Source organism: Physella acuta, unplaced genomic scaffold (genome assembly GCF_028476545.2).
Source record: "Physella acuta isolate Inbredline_101_S28 unplaced genomic scaffold, ASM2847654v3 ptg000784l, whole genome shotgun sequence".
Lineage (NCBI taxonomy): Eukaryota > Metazoa > Mollusca > Gastropoda > Physidae > Physella > Physella acuta.
Window position 1 is genome coordinate 124413 of NW_026732302.1, and position 20435 is coordinate 144847.

General features: G+C 35.7%; 2 protein-coding genes across 2 annotated transcripts; one reads left to right on the plus strand and one right to left on the minus strand.

Annotated features, from left to right (window-relative positions):
- Positions 1 to 297: 297 nt before the first annotated feature.
- LOC131950884 (emopamil-binding protein-like) lies at positions 298 to 9431 on the plus strand. The gene is made up of 4 exons (XM_059313083.1): positions 298 to 510; positions 6773 to 6842; positions 7392 to 7574; positions 8152 to 9431. The coding sequence occupies exons 1-4, from the start codon at positions 343 to 345 to the stop codon at positions 8457 to 8459; spliced, it is 729 nt and encodes a 242-aa protein (XP_059169066.1). The 5' UTR covers positions 298 to 342; the 3' UTR covers positions 8460 to 9431.
- A 494-nt stretch (positions 9432 to 9925) lies between these two features.
- Positions 9926 to 19891, minus strand: LOC131950885 (importin subunit alpha-4). Its single transcript, XM_059313084.1, has 12 exons — positions 19688 to 19891; positions 15678 to 15722; positions 15343 to 15506; positions 14898 to 15079; positions 14547 to 14633; positions 13846 to 14060; positions 13587 to 13718; positions 13339 to 13467; positions 12859 to 12963; positions 12518 to 12752; positions 12335 to 12426; positions 9926 to 12109 (listed from the first exon to the last, which is right to left on the minus strand). Exons 1-12 carry the CDS (start codon positions 19748 to 19750, stop codon positions 12017 to 12019), a joined length of 1542 nt encoding a protein of 513 aa, XP_059169067.1. The 5' UTR covers positions 19751 to 19891; the 3' UTR covers positions 9926 to 12016.
- Between the last annotated feature and the right edge of the window lie 544 nt (positions 19892 to 20435).

The following is a 20435-nucleotide window of genomic DNA, read 5'->3' on the forward strand; positions in this document are numbered from 1 at the left end:
CAGAAATGAAGAGTTAATAAACGCAATTCTCCAGAATGGAAATTGCGCTAAAAAATATGCTTTCTGGCAACAAAAATTTGGAACCATTTAGAACCACCTTTTCAAGTCTATTCTGACAAAATAGGTGCCTAGGCCAACTTTTTATTTTATTCGAAATTTTAAAGTAGAGCTCTCTTGTACTTTAGATTTACATCCGTTTTCCTGATAACGAAAATAGAGTGACGGGCCGCTTATGATTGTCAAAACTGACGCCGACAGTAGAAAACGCTGACCCAGTCTATAAACAATCATAAAAAAATAATCTAACAGTAGAGTCTAGTTTTGACTAACTTTAGAAGGAAGATGTCTTTTGTGGTCGACGCGGTCATGGTAGTTTCTCTACTAGTAACAGCATTATTTGCTGGAGGAGCACTGCTTGCAGGTCATTTTTTACTGGGGAAAAATCAGCCGAAAGTAGAGCGATGGGTTCTTTCTTGGCTTGTATTTGACGCCCTTATTCATTTCTTGTTGGTAAGGAAGAGAACGCCCGGCTCTTTAAATTGTCTCTAAATCTACACCTGTTCTGTCTTTGGACATGGGGGGAAGGCTTCTTTAAAATAGTGTGACATCACACTTTTGCAATGTAAAACTTAAATTATTTTTTATTTAGCAGTTAGAGTCTAGAATCTATTTTTGCATTTTAAAAATATATTTTTTTTTGTAGTTCTAGATTACCAATGCTCCTAGAATAGATTTAATTCCTAATCTTGATCTAGCTAGATCTATGTCAATGCAAATATAATTAACTAGGCATACTGCCTAGCTTCGCTTAGGTTTTTAAATAACATTTGAGAATTTGAATACTTAATTATTTAGCGATGGATTTGGTGTTGAGTGCTTTAATTTAAACAGTAATGCTAACTTTAGAAAAAAAATGTTTTAGTTTGTCATTTAAATACCGTTCTCAGAGAAATATCGGAAAGTACGCAATGTATAAGTAAAATGGAATTAGAACTACACAGAGGCGTAGCGAGGGGGGGGCGGGGGGGGGGACATATGTCCCCGGGCGCCGACTTTAGGGGGGGCGCCAAATTGAAAGTTTGAGGGGGGGGGGTGCAAATGAAAAGTTCGAGGGGGGGGGGTGCAAATCGAAAGTTTGAGGGGGGGTGCAAATGAAAAGTTCGAGGGGGAGGTGCAAATCGAAAATTTGCTCCCGAGGGGGGCGCAAAATTGAAAGTATGTCCCCGGGCGCCGGGAAGGGTCGCTACGCCTCTGGACACAGCTTCCATGAACAGTACATCTCATAGTTTTTATTACATTGCCTTTTGAAATTTATTTATTTATTTAATTGGGATACGTAACTAAATTAACAACTTAATTTTGTACTAAAACAAATGCTATACTTCGTCATTTTCTGTTTCTGTTTAAAATAGTATACAATTATTTAAAAAATAATAATTTAAAAAACGTTACCTCCCTTGAAAACTGAACGTATGACGTATGTCTTTGTTTTTTTTTTACAAACAGTTGCTATGCTTATATAAGAAATTACGGTATATGAACATATTTAACAACTATAATGGCTGTTTCCGACGGGATTAAAGTTTTTTTGTTAGCCTCCAGGGTCGGTCTACGACGTCACATAATATTAAGGGGATCGTTCGTCAATTTATTTATATATATATATATATCTCATATAAGGAGAATTTCACTCAAGATCATCTTTTAGCCCTCGTCGAGGGCTTTGAGTCTGACCAACAGTTTTTCCATACGGCCTAGTCATCTATAGTAGTGTATGCAAAAAATTAGCCAGATATACTGAGCTTAAGTACCCTAAAGTCTGCGTTGAAATGACCCTCTGTTTTTCCCATAAATACAAAGATTATATAGGGAAATACAACTGGTCAGTTTTGACCGCGTTACGAAGTTTTCCCAGATATGCCGAGTTTTTTGTGACACCCCTAGGTGTTCTTCTACCACCTCACAAAATATCAAGGGGGGTCGTCGGAGGAATTTTTTTTTCGTAATAGAGCTCATATAAAGAGAATTTCACTCGCGGTCACTTTTTAGCCCTCGTCGAGGGCTTTGAGTGTAACCGACAGTTTTCCCTAAAGGTCAAGCCATTGACCTATAAGCATGCAAAAAATTAGCCAGATATACTGAGCTTAAGTACCCTAAAGTCTGCGTTGAAATGACCCTCTGTTTTTCCCATAAAATACAAAGATTATATAGGGAAATACAACTGGTCAGTTTTGACCCATTTCCCGATTTTTCCCAGATATGCCGAGTTTTTTGTGACACCCCAAGGTGTTCTCCTACCACCTCACAAAATTTCAAGGGGGGTCGTCGGAGGAATTTTTTTTTTCGTAATAGAGCTCATATAAAGAGAATTTCACTCGCGGTCACTTTTTAGCCCTCGTCGAGGGCTTTGAGTGTAACCGACAGTTTTCCCTAAAGGTCAAGCCATTCACCTAGGAGCATGCAAAAAATTAGCCAGATATACTGAGTTTAAGTACCCTAAAGTCTGCGTTGAAATGACCCTCTGTTTTTCCCATAAAATACAAAGATTATATAGGGAAATACAACTGGTCAGTTTTGACCCCTTTACGAAGTTTTCCCAGATATGCCGAGTTTTTTGTGACACCCCAAGGTGATCTCCTACCACCTCACAAAATTTCAAGGGGGGTCGTCGGAGGAATTTTTTTTTCGTAATAGAGCTCATTTAAAGAGAATTTAACTCGCGGTCACTTTTTAGCCCTCGTCGAGGGCTTTGAGTGTAACCGACAGTTTTCCCTAAAGGTCAAGCCATTGACCTAGGAGCATGCAAAAAATTAGCCAGATATACTGAGCTTAAGTATCCTAAAGTCTGCGTTGAAATGACCCTCTGTTTTTCCCATAAAATACAAAGATTATATAGGGAAATACAACTGGTCAGTTTTGACCCATTTCCCGATTTTTCCCAGATATGCCGAGTTTTTTGTGACACCCCAAGGTGTTCTCCTACCACCTCACAAAATTTCAAGGGGGGTCGTCGGAGGAATTTTTTTTTCGTAATAGAGCGCATATAAAGAGAATTTCACTCGCGGTCACTTTTTAGCCCTCGTCGAGGGCTTTGCGTGTAACCGACAGTTTTCCCTAAAGGTCAAGCCATTGACCTAGGAGCATGCAAAAAATTAGCCAGATATACTGAGTTTAAGTACCCTAAAGTCTGCGTTGAAATGACCCTCTGTTTTTCCCATAAAATACAAAGATTATATAGGGAAATACAACTGGTCAGTTTTGACCCCTTTACGAAGTTTTCCCAGATATGCCGAGTTTTTTGTGACACCCCAAGGAGTTCTCCTACCACCTCACAAAATTTCAAGGGGGGTCGTCGGAGGAATTTTTTTTTCGTAATAGAGCTCATATGCAAAAAATTAGCCAGATATACTGAGCTTAAGTATCCTAAAGTCTGCGTTGAAATGACCCTCTGTTTTTCCCATAAAATACAAAGATTATATAGGGAAATACAACTGGTCAGTTTTGACCCATTTCCCGATTTTTCCCAGATATGCCGAGTTTTTTGTGACACCCCAAGGTGATCTCCTACCACCTCACAAAATTTCAAGGGGGGTCGTCGGAGGAAATTTTTTTTCGTAATAGAGCTCATATAAAGAGAATTTCACTCGCGGTCATTTTTTAGCCCTCGTCGAGGGCTTTGAGTGTAACCGACAGTTTTCCCTAAAGGTCAAGCCATTGACCTAGGAGCATGCAAAAAATTAGCCAGATATACTGAGCTTAAGTATCCTAAAGTCTGCGTTGAAATGACCCTCTGTTTTTCCCATAAAATACAAAGATTATATAGGGAAATACAACTGGTCAGTTTTGACCGCTTTACAAAGTTTTCCCAGATATGCCGAGTTTTTTGTGACACCCCAAGGTGTTCTCCTACCACCTCACAAAATTTCAAGGGGGGTCGTCGGAGGAATTTTTTTTCGTAATAGAGCTCATATAAAGAGAATTTCACTCGCGGTCGCTTTTTAGCCCTCGTCGAGGGCTTTGAGTGTAACCGACAGTTTTCCCTAAAGGTCAAGCCATTGACCTAGGAGCATGCAAAAAATTAGCCAGATATACTGAGCTTAAGTATCCTAAAGTCTGCGTTGAAATGACCCTCTGTTTTTCCCATAAAATACAAAGATTATATAGGGAAATACAACTGGTCAGTTTTGACCCACTTCCCGATTTTTCCGAGATATGCCGAGTTTTTTTTGACACCCCAAGGCGTTCTCCTACCACCTCACAAAATATCAAGGGGGGTCGTCGGAGGAATTTTTTTTTCGTAATAGAGCTCATATAAAGAGAATTTCACTCGCGGTCACTTTTTAGCCCTCGTCGAGGGCTGTGAGTGTAACCGACAGATTTCCCTAAAGGTCAAGCCATTTACCTATAAGCATGCCAAAACTGAGCCAGATGTAAAGAGCGTATTTGCCATAAAATCCGTTTTGAAATGACCCTCTGTTTTCTCCATAAAATACAAAGATTATATAGGGAAATACGACTGGTCAGTTTTGACCCATTTCCCGATTTTTCCCGGACATGGCGAGTTTTTTGTGACACCCCAAGGTGTTCTTCTACCACCTCACAAAATATCAAGGGGGGTCGTCGGAGGAAATTTTTTTTCGTAATAGAGCTCATATAATGAGAATTTCACTCGCGGTCACTTTTTAGCCCTCGTCGAGGGCTTTGAGTGTAACCGACAGTTTTCCCTAAAGGTCAAGCCATTGACCTAGGAGCATGAAAAAAATTAGCCAGATATACTGAGCTTAAGTATCCTAAAGTCTGCGTTGAAATGACCCTCTGTTTTTCCCATAAAATACAAAGATTATATAGGGAAATACAACTGGTCAGTTTTGACCCCTTTACGAAGTTTTCCCAGATATGCCGAGTTTTTTGTGACACCCCAAGGTGTTCTCCTACCACCTCACAAAATTTCAAGGGGGGTCGTCGGAGGAATTTTTTTTTCGTAATAGAGCTCATATAAAGAGAATTTCACTCGCGGTCACTTTTTAGCCCTCGTCGAGGGCTTTGAGTGTAACCGACAGTTTTCCCTAAAGGTCAAGCCATTGACCTAGGAGCATGCAAAAAATTAGCCAGATATACTGAGTTTAAGTACCCTAAAGTCTGCGTTGAAATGACCCTCTGTTTTTCCCATAAAATACAAAGATTATATAGGGAAATACAACTGGTCAGTTTTGACCCCTTTACGAAGTTTTCCCAGATATGCCGAGTTTTTTGTGACACCCCAAGGTGTTCTCCTACCACCTCACAAAATTTCAAGGGGGGTCGTCGGAGGAAATTTTTTTTCGTAATATAGCTCATATAAAGAGAATTTCACTCGCGGTCACTTTTTAGCCCTCGTCGAGGGCTTTGAGTGTAACCGACAGTTTTCCCTAAAGGTCAAGCCATTGACCTAGGAGCATGCAAAAAATTAGCCAGATATACTGAGCTTAAGTACCCTAAAGTCTGCGTTGAAATGACCCTCTGTTTTTCCCATAAAATACAAAGATTATATAGGGAAATACAACTGGTCAGTTTTGACCCCTTTACGAAGTTTTCCCAGATATGCCGAGTTTTTTGTGACACCCCAAGGTGTTCTCCTACCACCTCACAAAATTTCAAGGGGGGTCGTCGGAGGAAATTTTTTTTCGTAATAGAGCTCATATAAAGAGAATTTCACTCGCGGTCACTTTTTAGCCCTCGTCGAGGGCTTTGAGTGTAACCGACAGTTTTCCCTAAAGGTCAAGCCATTGACCTAGGAGCATGCAAAAAATTAGCCAGATATACTGAGCTTAAGTACCCTAAAGTCTGCGTTGAAATGACCCTCTGTTTTTCCCATAAAATACAAAGATTATATAGGGAAATACAACTGGTCAGTTTTGACCCCTTTACGAAGTTTTCCCAGATATGCCGAGTTTTTTGTGACACCCCAAGGTGTTCTCCTACCACCTCACAAAATTTCAAGGGGGGTCGTCGGAGGAAATTTTTTTTCGTAATATAGCTCATATAAAGAGAATTTCACTCGCGGTCACTTTTTAGCCCTCGTCGAGGGCTTTGAGTGTAACCGACAGTTTTCCCTAAAGGTCAAGCCATTGACCTAAGAGCATGCAAAAAATTAGCCAGATATACTGAGCTTAAGTACCCTAAAGTCTGTGTTGAAATGACCCTCTGTTTTTCCCATAAAATACAAAGATTATATAGGGAAATACAACTGGTCAGTTTTGACCCCTTTACGAAGTTTTCCCAGATATGCCGAGTTTTTTGTGACACCCCAAGGTGTTCTCCTACCACCTCACAAAATTTCAAGGGGGGTCGTCGGAGGAATTTTTTTTTCGTAATATAGCCCATATAAGGCGCCGGTCAGTCGAGGTCAGTTTTGACCCCCTCTCCGTAGACTTATTGCCGAACCGTCACCGGCCCTCGCGTTCTATCGCCATAAGGCACCTTCGTGCCAAATTTGACGCGCCTGCGGCGCCGGGAAGTGCCCTATCGGGCACCCGACCACTTTGCTTTATATATATAGATATATGGAGAAAAAAAATTGCTATTTATAAAAAGTTTGGCATAATGGGGGGGGGGGGGGGGGGGGGGAGGGTGAGTAAAAAGTTTATAAAAATATTGTATGGTTAACCACTCTTAATAAACTAGGCAATTAGGCCTCAATCCATAAAGGTTTCTTTCATATGGTGACAGGATGTTTACTACTTTTAAGGGTCATACTTTATTTAATCTAATCACTTTTAAATGTTTTTCCTAGGAAGGACCATTTGTTGTTCTTTCCCTTACTGGCACAGTGAACTCATCAGATCATATTTTGGCTGAGTTATGTGAGTTACTACATGTGTATTTAGTATGTGCAGTGATCTCTGTTATAAACTTTTATTAAAATCACTATGTTGATATTCCTATCAGTTGAGTATCAGCAAAACAGACTAAGTTTTTTGTTTTACCGAACCTTGTATCCGTTTGAACCTAGATGTTATCAATACTAAGTCCAACTGCATTAGTTCTCCCTGAATTAGTGTAAAGTAAAGCAACCATTATAGTTGAGTGAGTTACGGGGCAACGTAACTGATCTCTCATTTTTTATACACATTCAATTTTTTTTACCTCCCCTTGTCCACACAATGTTTTCTTATTTGTTTGAATTATTACTAAAAGTAGATAGCCTTACTAGCTTTAGACCTATTTTCCTCACCAATAGGTTTGTTAAAAATATTTTGAAGTGGGAAATGATTACAGGAAATATATGTATTTTAGCAATTGCATATCTGTTTTAGGGAAGGATATCACAGGAAAAACTTTTAATAACATTAATATCTGTTTTAAGGAAGGATATTACAAGGCATGTTTGGTAACAATCACTTCTGTTTTAGGGAAGGAGTATGGAAAAGCTGACTCAAGATGGCTAGTGTCAGACCCTACGGTTGTTTCCTTAGAGATCTTGACTGTTGTTGTTGATGGACTGCTGTGTCTTGTGGTTATACAGGGCATTCTATCAAGAGCTTTTTATCGCCACTACGCACAGCTAGTGCTATGTGTCTGTGAATTATATGGAGGTAGGCTATACCTAGGCCCTATTGTTTTACTTACCAGTTCTGGCACTGTTAAAATTAGCAACTGGGTTCATTTTTTTGGAAAAAAAGGTAATTAAAAGTAAATTATAAATAAATGGAGGTATTCTATTGTATCCCTGTGCTCCACAATGGGTACGGAGAATTGATTTGTGTAAATCTATAAGTTAATGCAAGGTCAAGTTAAGCTGAAGACATTTTTATAATTTTTTAAAGTGTTGTTAGGTTTCAGTTTATTATCCACCATTCTTTATCCATTGAATCACAACTTCCATGAAATAGGGGACAAGGTAATTTTGATGTATACATCAAATATAGTTTTAGGTATGCATGAATTTGTCTAAAAACAGTAACATTCAATTAACAAAAGAAAATGTTTGGTCACTATTATTCTTAGACTTCTATCAAAGACTAGTCAGGTCATAATTTCAGATAAAACTTTTTTTTTAGCTCTGTCTTTTTAAAATTTATTTTCCTCTCTTTATATTAGCATTGACCAATTCTCTAGGAACATTTGAACATGCTTTCAGCTTTCATAAGTCCTGAATGTTATCTCCCCTAGGCTGGATGACCTTCTGTCCAGAGTGGCTGACAGGCAGCAAGAGCCTGGACACCAGCAACTGGATGTTTCTGTGGGTGTACCTGGTGTTCTTCAATGGGCTGTGGGTGGTGGTGCCTCTCCTGCTCATGTACCAGACATGGGAGGCAATGAAGGCGCTCCCTCAGAAGCTTGTCTCAGCCAAGAGCTCTGGCAAAAATGTGCCAGCCACACAGAAGAGTCCACCTTCTGCCCCCAAGACTGCATCAACACCCAAGTCACAAAAGAAAGAAAAGTCTGGCTACAACACCAGAGCTAGAAAAGAAAAATAATGAAATTATTGTTTCTTTGGGAAGTTATAAAAACCTTAGTTTATGGAAGCTGCAATAAAGATAAATTGGTAATGAATTAATGAGATATGTTCTATACTTTTTACTAGTTGATTACTATAAGGCTTTTAAAATACTGTTTTTAAAGAATTGCAGTTTTTTATGATATACTTAGTGCTTATTGCACACATTTTTAGGAAGTTACTGAATGTTTATTTTGCTATTTTATTTTATTAAGATTTGTGTATAATGTAAAGTAATAGATGTGCTAAATTGAATTGCTTTTCTCTATTTGCTGTTTTGTTTAATAGTTATATTTTTGTGTTTTTGTAGGGCTTTGATTATTAGTTTTGTTTTTGTCAGCTGAACTTTGTATAGAAAGTACAAGTCCAGAACATTTTCCTGTGTCGCTCTGTTGAGGACCTAGTAAAGATTTTAAATGCAAATTAATTAAGGTGTTCAATCTATGTGTAATGTGTAAAATTTTATGTTATAATTTCCTTACGCTTGTATATTGCTCCAATGTGAAGCATTTTTATAGCTTATAATTTTAGCTGTTAATTAATTTTCAGTTGTTGCCAAATTAAGTATTTAAGTTTTAAATTACTGTTTAAACAGATTATTATAACATGTAGACTTATTAATTTATTTTGTTTACACCATGGGTCTTTTGCCCCATACCTTTTTTTTTTAAATTTACAGTCGTGGCATGCCTTAAAAATAACTTTTATAGGTGCCACCAGGAGATGTCATTTGCCAGATGTCACAAAAAACATATGACAGTCTTAGCCTTAAAAGTAATTTGTAATGTATTAAATACATTGATTGCATGTTGTAACCCAACAAACCTCAGAGATAATTGTTTAATAACATTTTGATACCATTTACACTTTTACAATAAAAGTAATATTGTATTTATTTGGAGGCTTGCTGTTTATTTTTCCTGCTGATCAACCGTGGGTTTGTCTGTTAATTGTAACTGTTCTAGCAGTCGAACAAATGCAAGGAATTGTGACATGGTTTTACATTTATTTTAATAGATTTTTTCTGTCCATTACGTTAACATTTTAAAGGTTGCAACTCCCTCAAGAATGTTTATGGAATTTATTAAGTATGTTTAAAATTAATAGACATCACACTTAATTAATTAAAAACTAATTGCCTGTAACAAAAAAAAAGATTCCTCTAATACTAGTAGTACATCTAATACCTTGGTTCAACCTCGTAATAATTTCCCAATAGAGTGAATGAGTTTTTGTCTATCATCAGTCTAAGACAACATTTTAATAGTAGAACATCTATGCTGCTCAGCTCTCTGCAGCTTCAGGCCATAAAATGTGCACACTCTTCTAGAATTAATAACAGCCTTATAAACGGCCATTTGTACAATAAAAGAACAATAATCTTTTTAAAAGATTTGATAGCGATTGTGATATTCAAATTTACTAAACAAAATTCAACTCAGGAAATTTGAAATGAAATAATTTTAATCCATTTAAAAAATAATTGTATGGAAACTAAACATTTTAAAACAATATCTGATAATATTGCAAATTTTACTTGTTTAATTTATAAAGACGACGGTTTATCTGTTATGCTACTAAAGTGATTTGGCATCATAAGACCGCTGGCAAATTTTTTTTTATTTCTACTTGTCAATTTAGTTGTTTTTATAATTAACATTATGTACAGATCATAGGAATATATGTACATAATAAAACCAAAAAAAGAATCTTGGTGACAGCATGATTGAACTCAAACAAAAAAAAAATGTATAAATAGCAACAATGAATTGTACAATCTTCAGACCTGATCAACTCTCATCCTGTCTATGGCTTCAAAAGGCTAGACAATATTCAAATGTTAAGAACATAAGCAATACATTTCTTGCATATTTCATTTAATTATATACACATGCATTGGATGGTTTTTTTTATTATAACTTAAAATGTGTTTCTTGGATGACATAGTTTTCATTTTTTTTTAAATTATCTTGCCTTGGTTGGTCTGTTTAAAATAAATCCAATGGGATTTTCTAAAAAAAATTTTGATGTTGAAAATAAAGTATATGAAAATTGAATTTATTAGGTGTAAAGCCTAGCTCAGGATTCTCACAATCAGATCTGTAGAGATGCTTAACACAAACAAAATTCAGTTGATTTTTAAACACAACATCCACAGCTTAGTTGACTTAAAAAAATGAGCAATAATATTTCAGTGGACCACTTCAAATCTAATTTCACATTTTAATTACTAATTAAGTGCTGTAATTTACTTAGAATACTACAACCCAATATGAACACTAGTATTAATAACTTGTAATGCCAAGTAAAAATTACTAAACTTTGAAATGGTCCATCAAGTAAGAAAAAAAAATTGAATGCAAGAAATGGAAGTATAACAAGAATACAGAAATAGTTCAAAGGGAATGATGTTTGAATAGTTTTAAAAAAAAAAATTCTAATGAACATGATTTATTTTAACAAAAGACTGATAGTTAGCATTTTATTAAATCCATGCTGTTTGAGGGTAACTTATTAGAGGGCAAACAGTAATTGGTAGCTAAACATGCACGAACTTCAACATAAAGTCCAAACTTGAAAAAAACAAATAGGACAGCAGGGGGTTGAGAAAACAAATTTAATTTTGTATCTTGGTATAAATGAATAAACTGCAGCAGACGCGTGTCCTCACAGATTAGACAGTCCAGTGTCAGATGTCAAGGACCTGCAGTGACCATCATAAACCTATCCAACACCTTAAGAAGTAGTAAATATAGTGTCTCCTGATTCTGTTGGGGCAAACCTTTCTTCAAGGCTGTTAGGGCTAACTGAACATTATTAGTCCAACAGGTCTTGAAAAGAAAGCTGAACCAAAACTTTAAATAGTAATCAGAAGGCATGTATTAAAAAACACCGGCGCTTATTAAGCATATGAGAATAGACCATACAAGAGCCCCACATAATGTTGACATACCAGTAGGGGAGGGGGGGAATCAGTCAATCCAGGTAGTATACCTGGCTCTGTCAAAGTCAATACAAAGATAGCAAGCGCCATTACAATGTCTAGAGTTGAAACAAAAAAACTTCAGTCATTAAGTCAAGTAGTGACTATCTTGTCGTCTGTTGAACCAGTCCCAACACAAGAATCAAAGGTGGCCCCTGTAGTTGATCTACCACACAGGCCGTAACCAAGTCAGCAATGAGTGTCAGAAATGTAGCATTGGCCAGTGTACAACTAGAAGCATGTCACATGCTGTTTGAGTCATCACTATAGGATGAATCACTCCATGATAGTCCATTGCAGTTGAATTGCAAACCATGGGGGGGAGGCTGTCCATCAGGGAACAAGAAATAATGGCTGGCCCTGGTGTCGCTGGAAGGCAGTCGGTGATCCAATGATAATGGTAATGTAGATGAGTATCATCTATCCCTGGAGTGAGGGATTGGGAGATTTGTGTTGGATAAACGAGTGGTTGCAGCTCCACTTTAAGTCCTGTTGTCTAGTTTTCAATCAGTCACTACTTATGTTGTCTCAAAGCCAATTTTCCAAAGCCGTAATCAAAATTTGAAGCCTTCTTGGGGAATTTGTGCATTAGGGTCAAACTGATACCCATCCCTTGAAGCTTGTGGTAGAAGTGTTTCCTCATCATTCTAAAAAAAAAATAATTTTGTATTAACTTCTAATAAATTGGCACATGCAGTTTTAATAGTCAAATTTACTGCTAATAAATATATAGAGTAGCAATTTTTCCATTTTTAGGGGATTTAAGCTTAGCATAAAATAAAATTCTCACTATTAGGCTAAAAGTGAGATCATTTTGAAAAGACTAGAAAAAAATAAAACTTCCAGAAAGATTGTACAAAATAAGTACTCACATCTTCTTGAAAGTATCCATCTATAATCTCATAGGACAATTTATAGATTTCTTCATTTTCATGGTTCTGCAAGCTTTCAATTTTGTCTAGGCCTGAAATTCGTAACACAGTTTGTTAACAACATATAATGTGATAAATGACAAGGTTTAAGATTATTAAACACAAAGGTGATATGAAACTAACCTCCACATTCCTCAATAATTTGACAGATGTGTTCCACATCATCCCCAGCCATCTTTAGGATGTTGTTGATGCCATCAAGCACGACATTCACCACCTGAGCATCTTTCACAGACAGAAGATTACAGAAGGGAGGTAAGACTCCCATCTCCACCACATATGCAACCTGCTCTTTCTTGCCACTGATGGTTAAGTTACTGATAGCCCAGGCTGCTTCCTTCTGTGTCTGGAAGTCACCCTACAAAATATAAACAGCCCAGTGTTAATATTCCCCAAGTCTTTATCCACCTACAGCAATGAAAACGCTTGGTACATTGAAAAGATAAAGTTCTGAGATAACTTACCCTGTTAAGATGGTGAATAATCAGAGGAATTAGTCCAGCATCAATGACTGCCTGTACTTGATGGTAGTTGCCAGCTGTGATGTTGGACAAGAACCAAACAGCTTCCTAAAAAACAAAAACTAAACATTTAAAGGGACAAGAACCAGCTTCCTAAAAACAAAAACTAAACTTCAATGGGATAAGAACCAGCTTCTTAAAATACAAAATCTAAACATCAATGGGAAAAGACAACACAAAACATTTAATAAAACAAGAACCAAACAGCCACCAAAACAAACACATTCAATGGGACAAGAACTAAAACAAATTATAAAACAAAAAAGTCCAATGACAAATATAAAAAATTTCTTAAACATACAAACCAGCATTCAATACAAAAAGGAAGTGAAAAGCTTCCTAAACAAAAACAAAACAACCAAACAGCTATTTAAAAAAAAAAGGATAAACCATGCTATATTATGTCTGATTAAACAAAATTACCTTGTTTATTTTTTCTTTGGGGTGAGTGAGCAGTGCAGAGAAATGTTGCAGAGCACTACAGTTGAGCACTGCCTGAGTCTGTTCATCTGTGCCTGTTACTATGTTGCCCACAGCTCGGAGTGCAGCAGTCTAAAAAAAAAACATGGTTTAAAATGGTTAACACTTTATAATAAATCAATTCCATATACTAACCCCAACAATGTTAAAACTTGCTGTTTCAGCCCCATCACTGACATTTCTAAACTGACCTGAACTTTAACATCCTGGTGACTAAGTAATGGAACAAGGAAGGGAACAACTCCACTTTCTATCACCATTTGAATCTGATCATTTCCGCCATCTGTAAGGTATGAGAGAGCCCACACTGTGTCTACCAATATCTAAGATATAAAAAAAACACATTTAAACAGGAAAGTAAACAAAATAAAACGGTTGTTTCATTATGGGCAATACATTTTTAAAACAAATTTATGCAGACAACTTCAGAAATAAAAGTGCTAGACTCACATTGACATCTGAGTGATGGATAAGTTGGCACAAAGCAGGAAGAATCTCTTCTATTGTTTCTGCAGGAGGTGGTGGGTCTTTGTTTCTACACAAGTTGACAATAACCCAAGCAACATTGCGTAAGAAAGGTAAGGGTATGCTGGGATTGATAAAGGTCAACAAATGTTGGACAGCTCCAAGGCTTATCACATAGTTTCTGCACTGTGGACCATCACCTGGTTGAAACAAAAATTTGCTAGCCATCTATACGTCAGTTTATAGACATTCAAAATTAAGGAAATCTAACCTAAATAGCTAAGCAGGAGCATATGGGTGTGCAAATAAGAAGGAGGAAGTGGCGCTGGGTGGGTCACACACTGCGAAAGGCTCATACAAATGTTACACGCCAAGCGCTTGAGTGGAACCCCCAGGGAAAGCGGAAGAGAGGGCGCCCAAGACAGACCTGGAGGCGGAGTCTTCTTGAAGAACTGAAGCCAACAGGGATGTCTTGGGAGATGTCAAAATTAATAGCCGAGGATAGGAAGAAATGGAAGGAAATGGTGGAGGCCCTATGCTCCATAAGGAGCAAAGAGGACTAAGTAAGTGAAGTAAGTGAACCTAAATAGCATAAATTGTATCAATAGAACAAGCTTACTAATTTAAAACTACAGACAAAGCATATTGGGCCATCATTTGTGATACATACTTCATTCAATACTTACCAATTATATTACCCAAAGCCCATACAGCCTGTTCACACACATTTTGATGTGGGGACCTCAAGAGTTGTAGAAAATATGGCACAGCTCCTATAATTATTGATTGTAACTTTACAGTTGTGTACAACAAATGTTATTTATAACACAATAATCAATGGGGTTTTTATGAATGCAGGAAAATTAGGTTTTCTTGTAAGATCTACAAATGATCACTTTAATACTTGTAACATAAAATATTTAATGCTTTCGTATAAAATCTACAAATGACTGGGTAATTAAGGGTAAATTCAATATTAAATGTTTGCATGAGAAGTCTACAATGGAGAATGTTTAAAAACAAGTAAGTGTACTGACCAGCATTAACAACAGCCTGTGTTTGAGCAGATGTACCAGAAGCAATGTTTGTTAATGCCCAGGCAGCTTCAAATTGTAATGAAGGGTTGTCATCTTTAGATAAACAGTTGACAAGTATTGGAAGAATTCCAGATGAAATAAGATCATCTATTGGAGGATTACGATCACTTGATAACAATTTCCTGGAGAGAAAATTTATTATTAGTTATTATACAATTTCTTTTAAACATGCAAGTTATCTTTAAAGTTAACTTTTACCATCAGCCCATATAAAAGTTAACAGTGAAAAAAGCAGTTAAGTGTAATTGATAGTAATTTTTTCCTGGTATTGATATTCCACAAAAAAGATTCACTACGCAGTGTAGTCAGAAACAAGGAGCCAAATAATAAATAAACAATAAATAATACTATTTTATCCAACAATAGCATTAAATTCATGAGTTACCTTGCAGCTTGAACTGCTCCTAACTGAATTTCTGGCTCTGGACTGTTTGCATTAGCTACTATAGTCTCTAAAGATTGAGTTGTTGGCTTCTCATTGTCTTCAGAATCTGTGCTGTCTTGAGTTGGAACATTTCGTCTTTTAAGCATATGTTCCTCGCGTTTATTCTGAGGTTTAAAGGATATAATAAATACACTTTCAATGTAACAATGAATATATTACACATTTTAAAATATATTGCAAAACTATAAAATTTTTTAAAAAAGCTAGACAAATGTTTAAAATACATGCGAACAAAATTGTACACAAAAATATGATATCAGAGGTCAATAATTTACCTTTCTAAGTTCAATTGTAACTTCTGTTCGTCTTCTGCGCATTTCCTAAAACAAAACAAAAAATATTCTTAATTATGGTATCCCTTGATTATTTTAACAATGTTTATGTTTAGTACCCTTTCAAACCTTATGGTTCATAAGGCAAGTTAAGTGTTAAGTAGAGTTCATCTGTTTCAGTGACTTCAGGAAAAAAAAACAGATAGCCAATAAAGAAAATATTCACAGCTGTGAGGGCTAGCAGACCAAACACTGGTTTTGAAAACAGTCTTGATAATATTATGTGCATCAGTACAAAAAGCCTTAGACAGATTCCCAAATTTAAATAAAGATCAAATTATTTTAGGTGTATTAGCATAAGTGATGCCTGACAATAGACCTTTTCAAAAATAGGGTTGTTAATAATATCTCAGGTTTAGAGTGAAGGTCAGAAATTAGGGTTAAGGCTATAGTACAAATAAAAAAACGGAAAATTAAAAAAAAACTTACAATAATAAAATAAATAAGAAAACAAAACTAACTTGCTTTCTTTAAAAATAACATTGGTCGATCATGAAATCTACACATTTTAGTGACTAATGCTTTTATTAAAGAAAGTAAATTAGTTATAGTTTTATTATTTTTACTGCACTTAAAGGCTTATAATTCTAAATGTTTTTTTCTTTATTCAAAAGGTTTTTTAAATTTGTTTTTTATTAATTCGCATTAGGCCTATTCATTATAACTAAAATATAATGCTACTTCAAAAAGACAACCCACCCTCAAACAAATTTTGGCAGTTTAGCCTCAACTTAACCCACGAACTGTCATTACGGCCGATGATCGGCCGTAATTCCCCTTTCTGTGGTGTTACGGCCGACTAAATCGGCCGTTATTAAAATCGCGGTTAAAAATGCGAATGAATAAATATACGTTGGTTAAGGGGAAGTAACTATTAAAAAATGAATTTCCTTCCTGTTTCCGGTATTGGAATGCTTTCTGTTTGTACATGAGCTTTGATTTTCGTTTTAAAACGGGAGTGAATATTTTCTCAGTATTTTTACTATGAAAATGTCGGTCTAAAGCCACAGATCGTCAATCTAGATTAGAAAATAGCCTTAGATCTTCTTTATATGATTAAATACAGTGAGAAAATAAAGAGATGACTAGACATTCATGTTTGTGGTCTTCATTTCAGTAATAAGATATTTTAATAAAAAACTAGATTTATTATAATGAAAATGTATGCCTTTTTACTGTAATTCTTTGAATGATCGCAAAGTAAAAGTCATGAATGAAATAATTCATACAAAATCGCTTTTCAACATTAGTTTATAAAACTATGTATTATCTAAAACTAATGACTTCTAGTATCTAAAAATGTAGTTTCTATGAGACTTGGAATTTTTTGGGGGGGTTTTAGGGAGGGTTGAATACAGAAGTTGAGTAGTCAAATTTTACTCTTCTTGTAAATGTCAAGGTCACTATCAACATACACAAAATAAAAACAAATTATTTGTGTATCAAAAGATTCCTTGTCCAATATACTTTCAGAAAATGTATACATGTAGGGGTCTCTGATTTCATTCAATACTAAATTTTGACAATTTTATCAAGCATACGAAAAACTCTAAAAATGCCCGAACGCCACAGAACAGTTGCACTCGACAGTTCGTGGGTTAAATAGTCATTCCTTCCTCACTTAAATTAGTCCTTCCTCGACGAAATGGTAACTTGATTAAATAGGCCTAAATAATTATATTCCTAACATTTTCAGGGGTGTGACCAGACTCTTTACGCTTAATGCAGCAGCTCTAATGCATAGCAATAAAGTAATTTAAACTACCTAACTGAAAAATAGAGAAAAAAATTTGGATTCTGAATCTCTAGAAATTTGGGAAAGTCACATCCCTGCTTACACAAGTCATTTTTAAAATACATGTTCGAGGCCCTTATAATTTTTTTTAAACATGTAGGCCTATTTCTTATTTTTTTGTATATATGATAAAAAGAATCCTCTTTAGACCTAGAGATCCTCTGGGCAAATGAAGTAGAGTTCATTTTTCTTAACTTTGGCATATGAAGGTAAAGTGTAGTCAGCACTTTTTCCAGCCGCCTTTACTTTCCCATTAGAGCTGGGTGCATTCAGGGACGTTATACTGACTTGAATCCAGATTTGAACTCAATACTTTAGGGCTAGCTGCTTAACGCTCTACTGCTGAGGCCAGGCCGTCAGTTGATTCATAAAAAAATTAGAGGCCTTCGTAAAAATATGGATGTGTTTTGGTTCATCAAAGGGCTATGGAGTATAAATGGTCAAAGACATAGGGTTTCTTTCAATGCTCACTCAAATCTGCCCAACTACAGGCAATTAATGCAACTTTGACACAGAAGTTGTTAAGGATGTATGTATTATGTATAGGCTACTTATTGTATTGAATAGATTTATGTAGGCCTATACCTAATGAAATCTAATTAGGCTATAAGACTAGGACTATGTCACTTTATAACTTCAAAATAAAAGTGATGAATGTTCGGAACAAGGCATTTGTTCTGGGCTGGCAGTTTAACTAGATCTAGAGGAGCTTACACTTTTCGGACACACATAGCGAAAAAACGCAACGTAAAAATTCCATGCGGTCTCATTCAGTAACCGCTTAACATAGAAAACAAAAAAAAGTATCATATCTATCCGCAACCATTCTACTTTAATAATGTGTGTGTCATTTTGTATTCATACGCATAGAACTTAAGCTATTCTTGTTATAGTGACTGGGGGGTCTTAACGTGTGTTCGAACACATGTAATACAGTTTTACATGTGTTCGGACACCTTTACCCGTCATCGGACATAGCACTTTTTGTTCATTTAGAATAATTTAAAGTCAATTTAATGAATAAAAACATATATTATATGCATTTATATTGTGTTATTGATTGTTTGTGAGGTAATTTTAATAGTATAAAACCTTTTTCCCACACTCCCAAAGTTCATCCCATTCAGCCATTGCGGCTCGCGCAGTACGCTGCTAAGCCAGCCAGGTCACATGATTCCCCCTCCTCTTTTGCATTCCACTGCCTTCTTGACCTTATTTTGACCCTTTCCCTTCAATAACCAGCCCCTTTTATGCTCTAAATTCTTATTTAATAATATTTTTGTGTTGCTGTCCGATCCCATGTAAGGCCATATAAGTTAGCGAACACCCCTTTTTTATTGTTCAAGCACGAAAAAACCCATTAACCTTGACATTTACGATGTTCCATACATATATAGAAGCTATTTATAGTGTAACCTTTTAGCTAAGCAGTGATTGGTTCAAGTTTTGCCCCTAAGTCCAACCCTAGGTCACTTCATCCGGCTGGTGTAAAAATAGAAATGTGCGTACCATGCAACGTTAAAAAATTTCTAAAAATAATTCTTGAGAAAGGAAACGGAAGTACTTGACACGGAAGTGTTCATAAATGAACAGTTTACGTGCAGGCGCCGTGGTTTCGCGTGAGACATGCTAATTAAAGTTTCTATGAGCCAAAAACCGACGAAGTGTTCGGTCCTACGTAATTTTTGGTGTGTGTCCGAAAAGTGTAAACTCCTCTAGATCTTTTAATTATTGTAAGCTAAATGTAACTACTCTAACTGATCACTAAATTTATACATCAAGTTAACTTGCTGAAAGTTTTATTTTTAAAATTTATAATTTTAGGTCTTCAATGATCAGATAGGTCGGTGAGGTACACACAAAAAAAAAGAGTAGCCTATTTCAAACTATTTTTTGTAATTTTTAGGCCTAACGACAACGTTCATTAATAGTAGGTTAAATCATTAAATGTCACTACGATAGATTCAAGAACTCAAGAATTCCTGTAGATCTAGACCTATAATCTATCTATTCTATCTGTCATTACGTAATTTTTTTTTTTTTTTTTTTTTTTTTTTGGAAATGAAAATATTTCAGTATCAGAGTTCAGCGAGAAAGTGAAAATGGGCATACTCGGAGAACTTCCCCAAAAAACATTGTGCTGTCCATAATAACTTACGTCGGCATCTTTCCCTTTGTTCTTAAACATAACCGTCCGAGCTTTTCCTGAATCCAGATTCATGTTTATTGTTTATATCTGTAAGAGACCAAAAGGGTAAAGTACAATCGAAATATTTAATATTCTTTCTCCTAAGGCCACTTTTTTACACCTTAGAAATGTCTGACTTGGTCATGCTTTAGCGAATTATAGAACAACGTTTTCCATTGGTCTACTAAATTAAACTCGTAAATATAAAATAAAACCAATCAGCAAGAAATTAAAGAATATACGACATTTTTTCATTTATTTTAATAAAATGTTATTTAATATTAGACTGAATATATTTTTCAAACAAACATGTCGTGTTTAAATCTTTTCAATAAATTTGTCGTCATTGAGCTAAAATTAGAAACAAATCAAAGCTTCTGTAACATCACAGCAATTTGCTGCTGTCCTTCAATATAATATTTTTCGCATTTTCTACCTACTTCTTCCTACGAGTTTTTAAACAATACGAAATATCTGGAGTAGCTTAGCTTATTTGTGATTAACTGTTTGTATGTGTGATGACTAGATAGATATGACTCATTGACCGGTACGAAATAGTAAAAATATCAGCAAGAAAAAAAGGATACTTTAAAATACACTACAGATTACAATTAGGTCTCATCTATATAAGAAAAAAAGAGCAGAAAATTAAATACAGCCGTTTTAGAGAAATGCAGAAAATCACCAAAACTAGACCTTATTTTAAATTGGCTTTTGA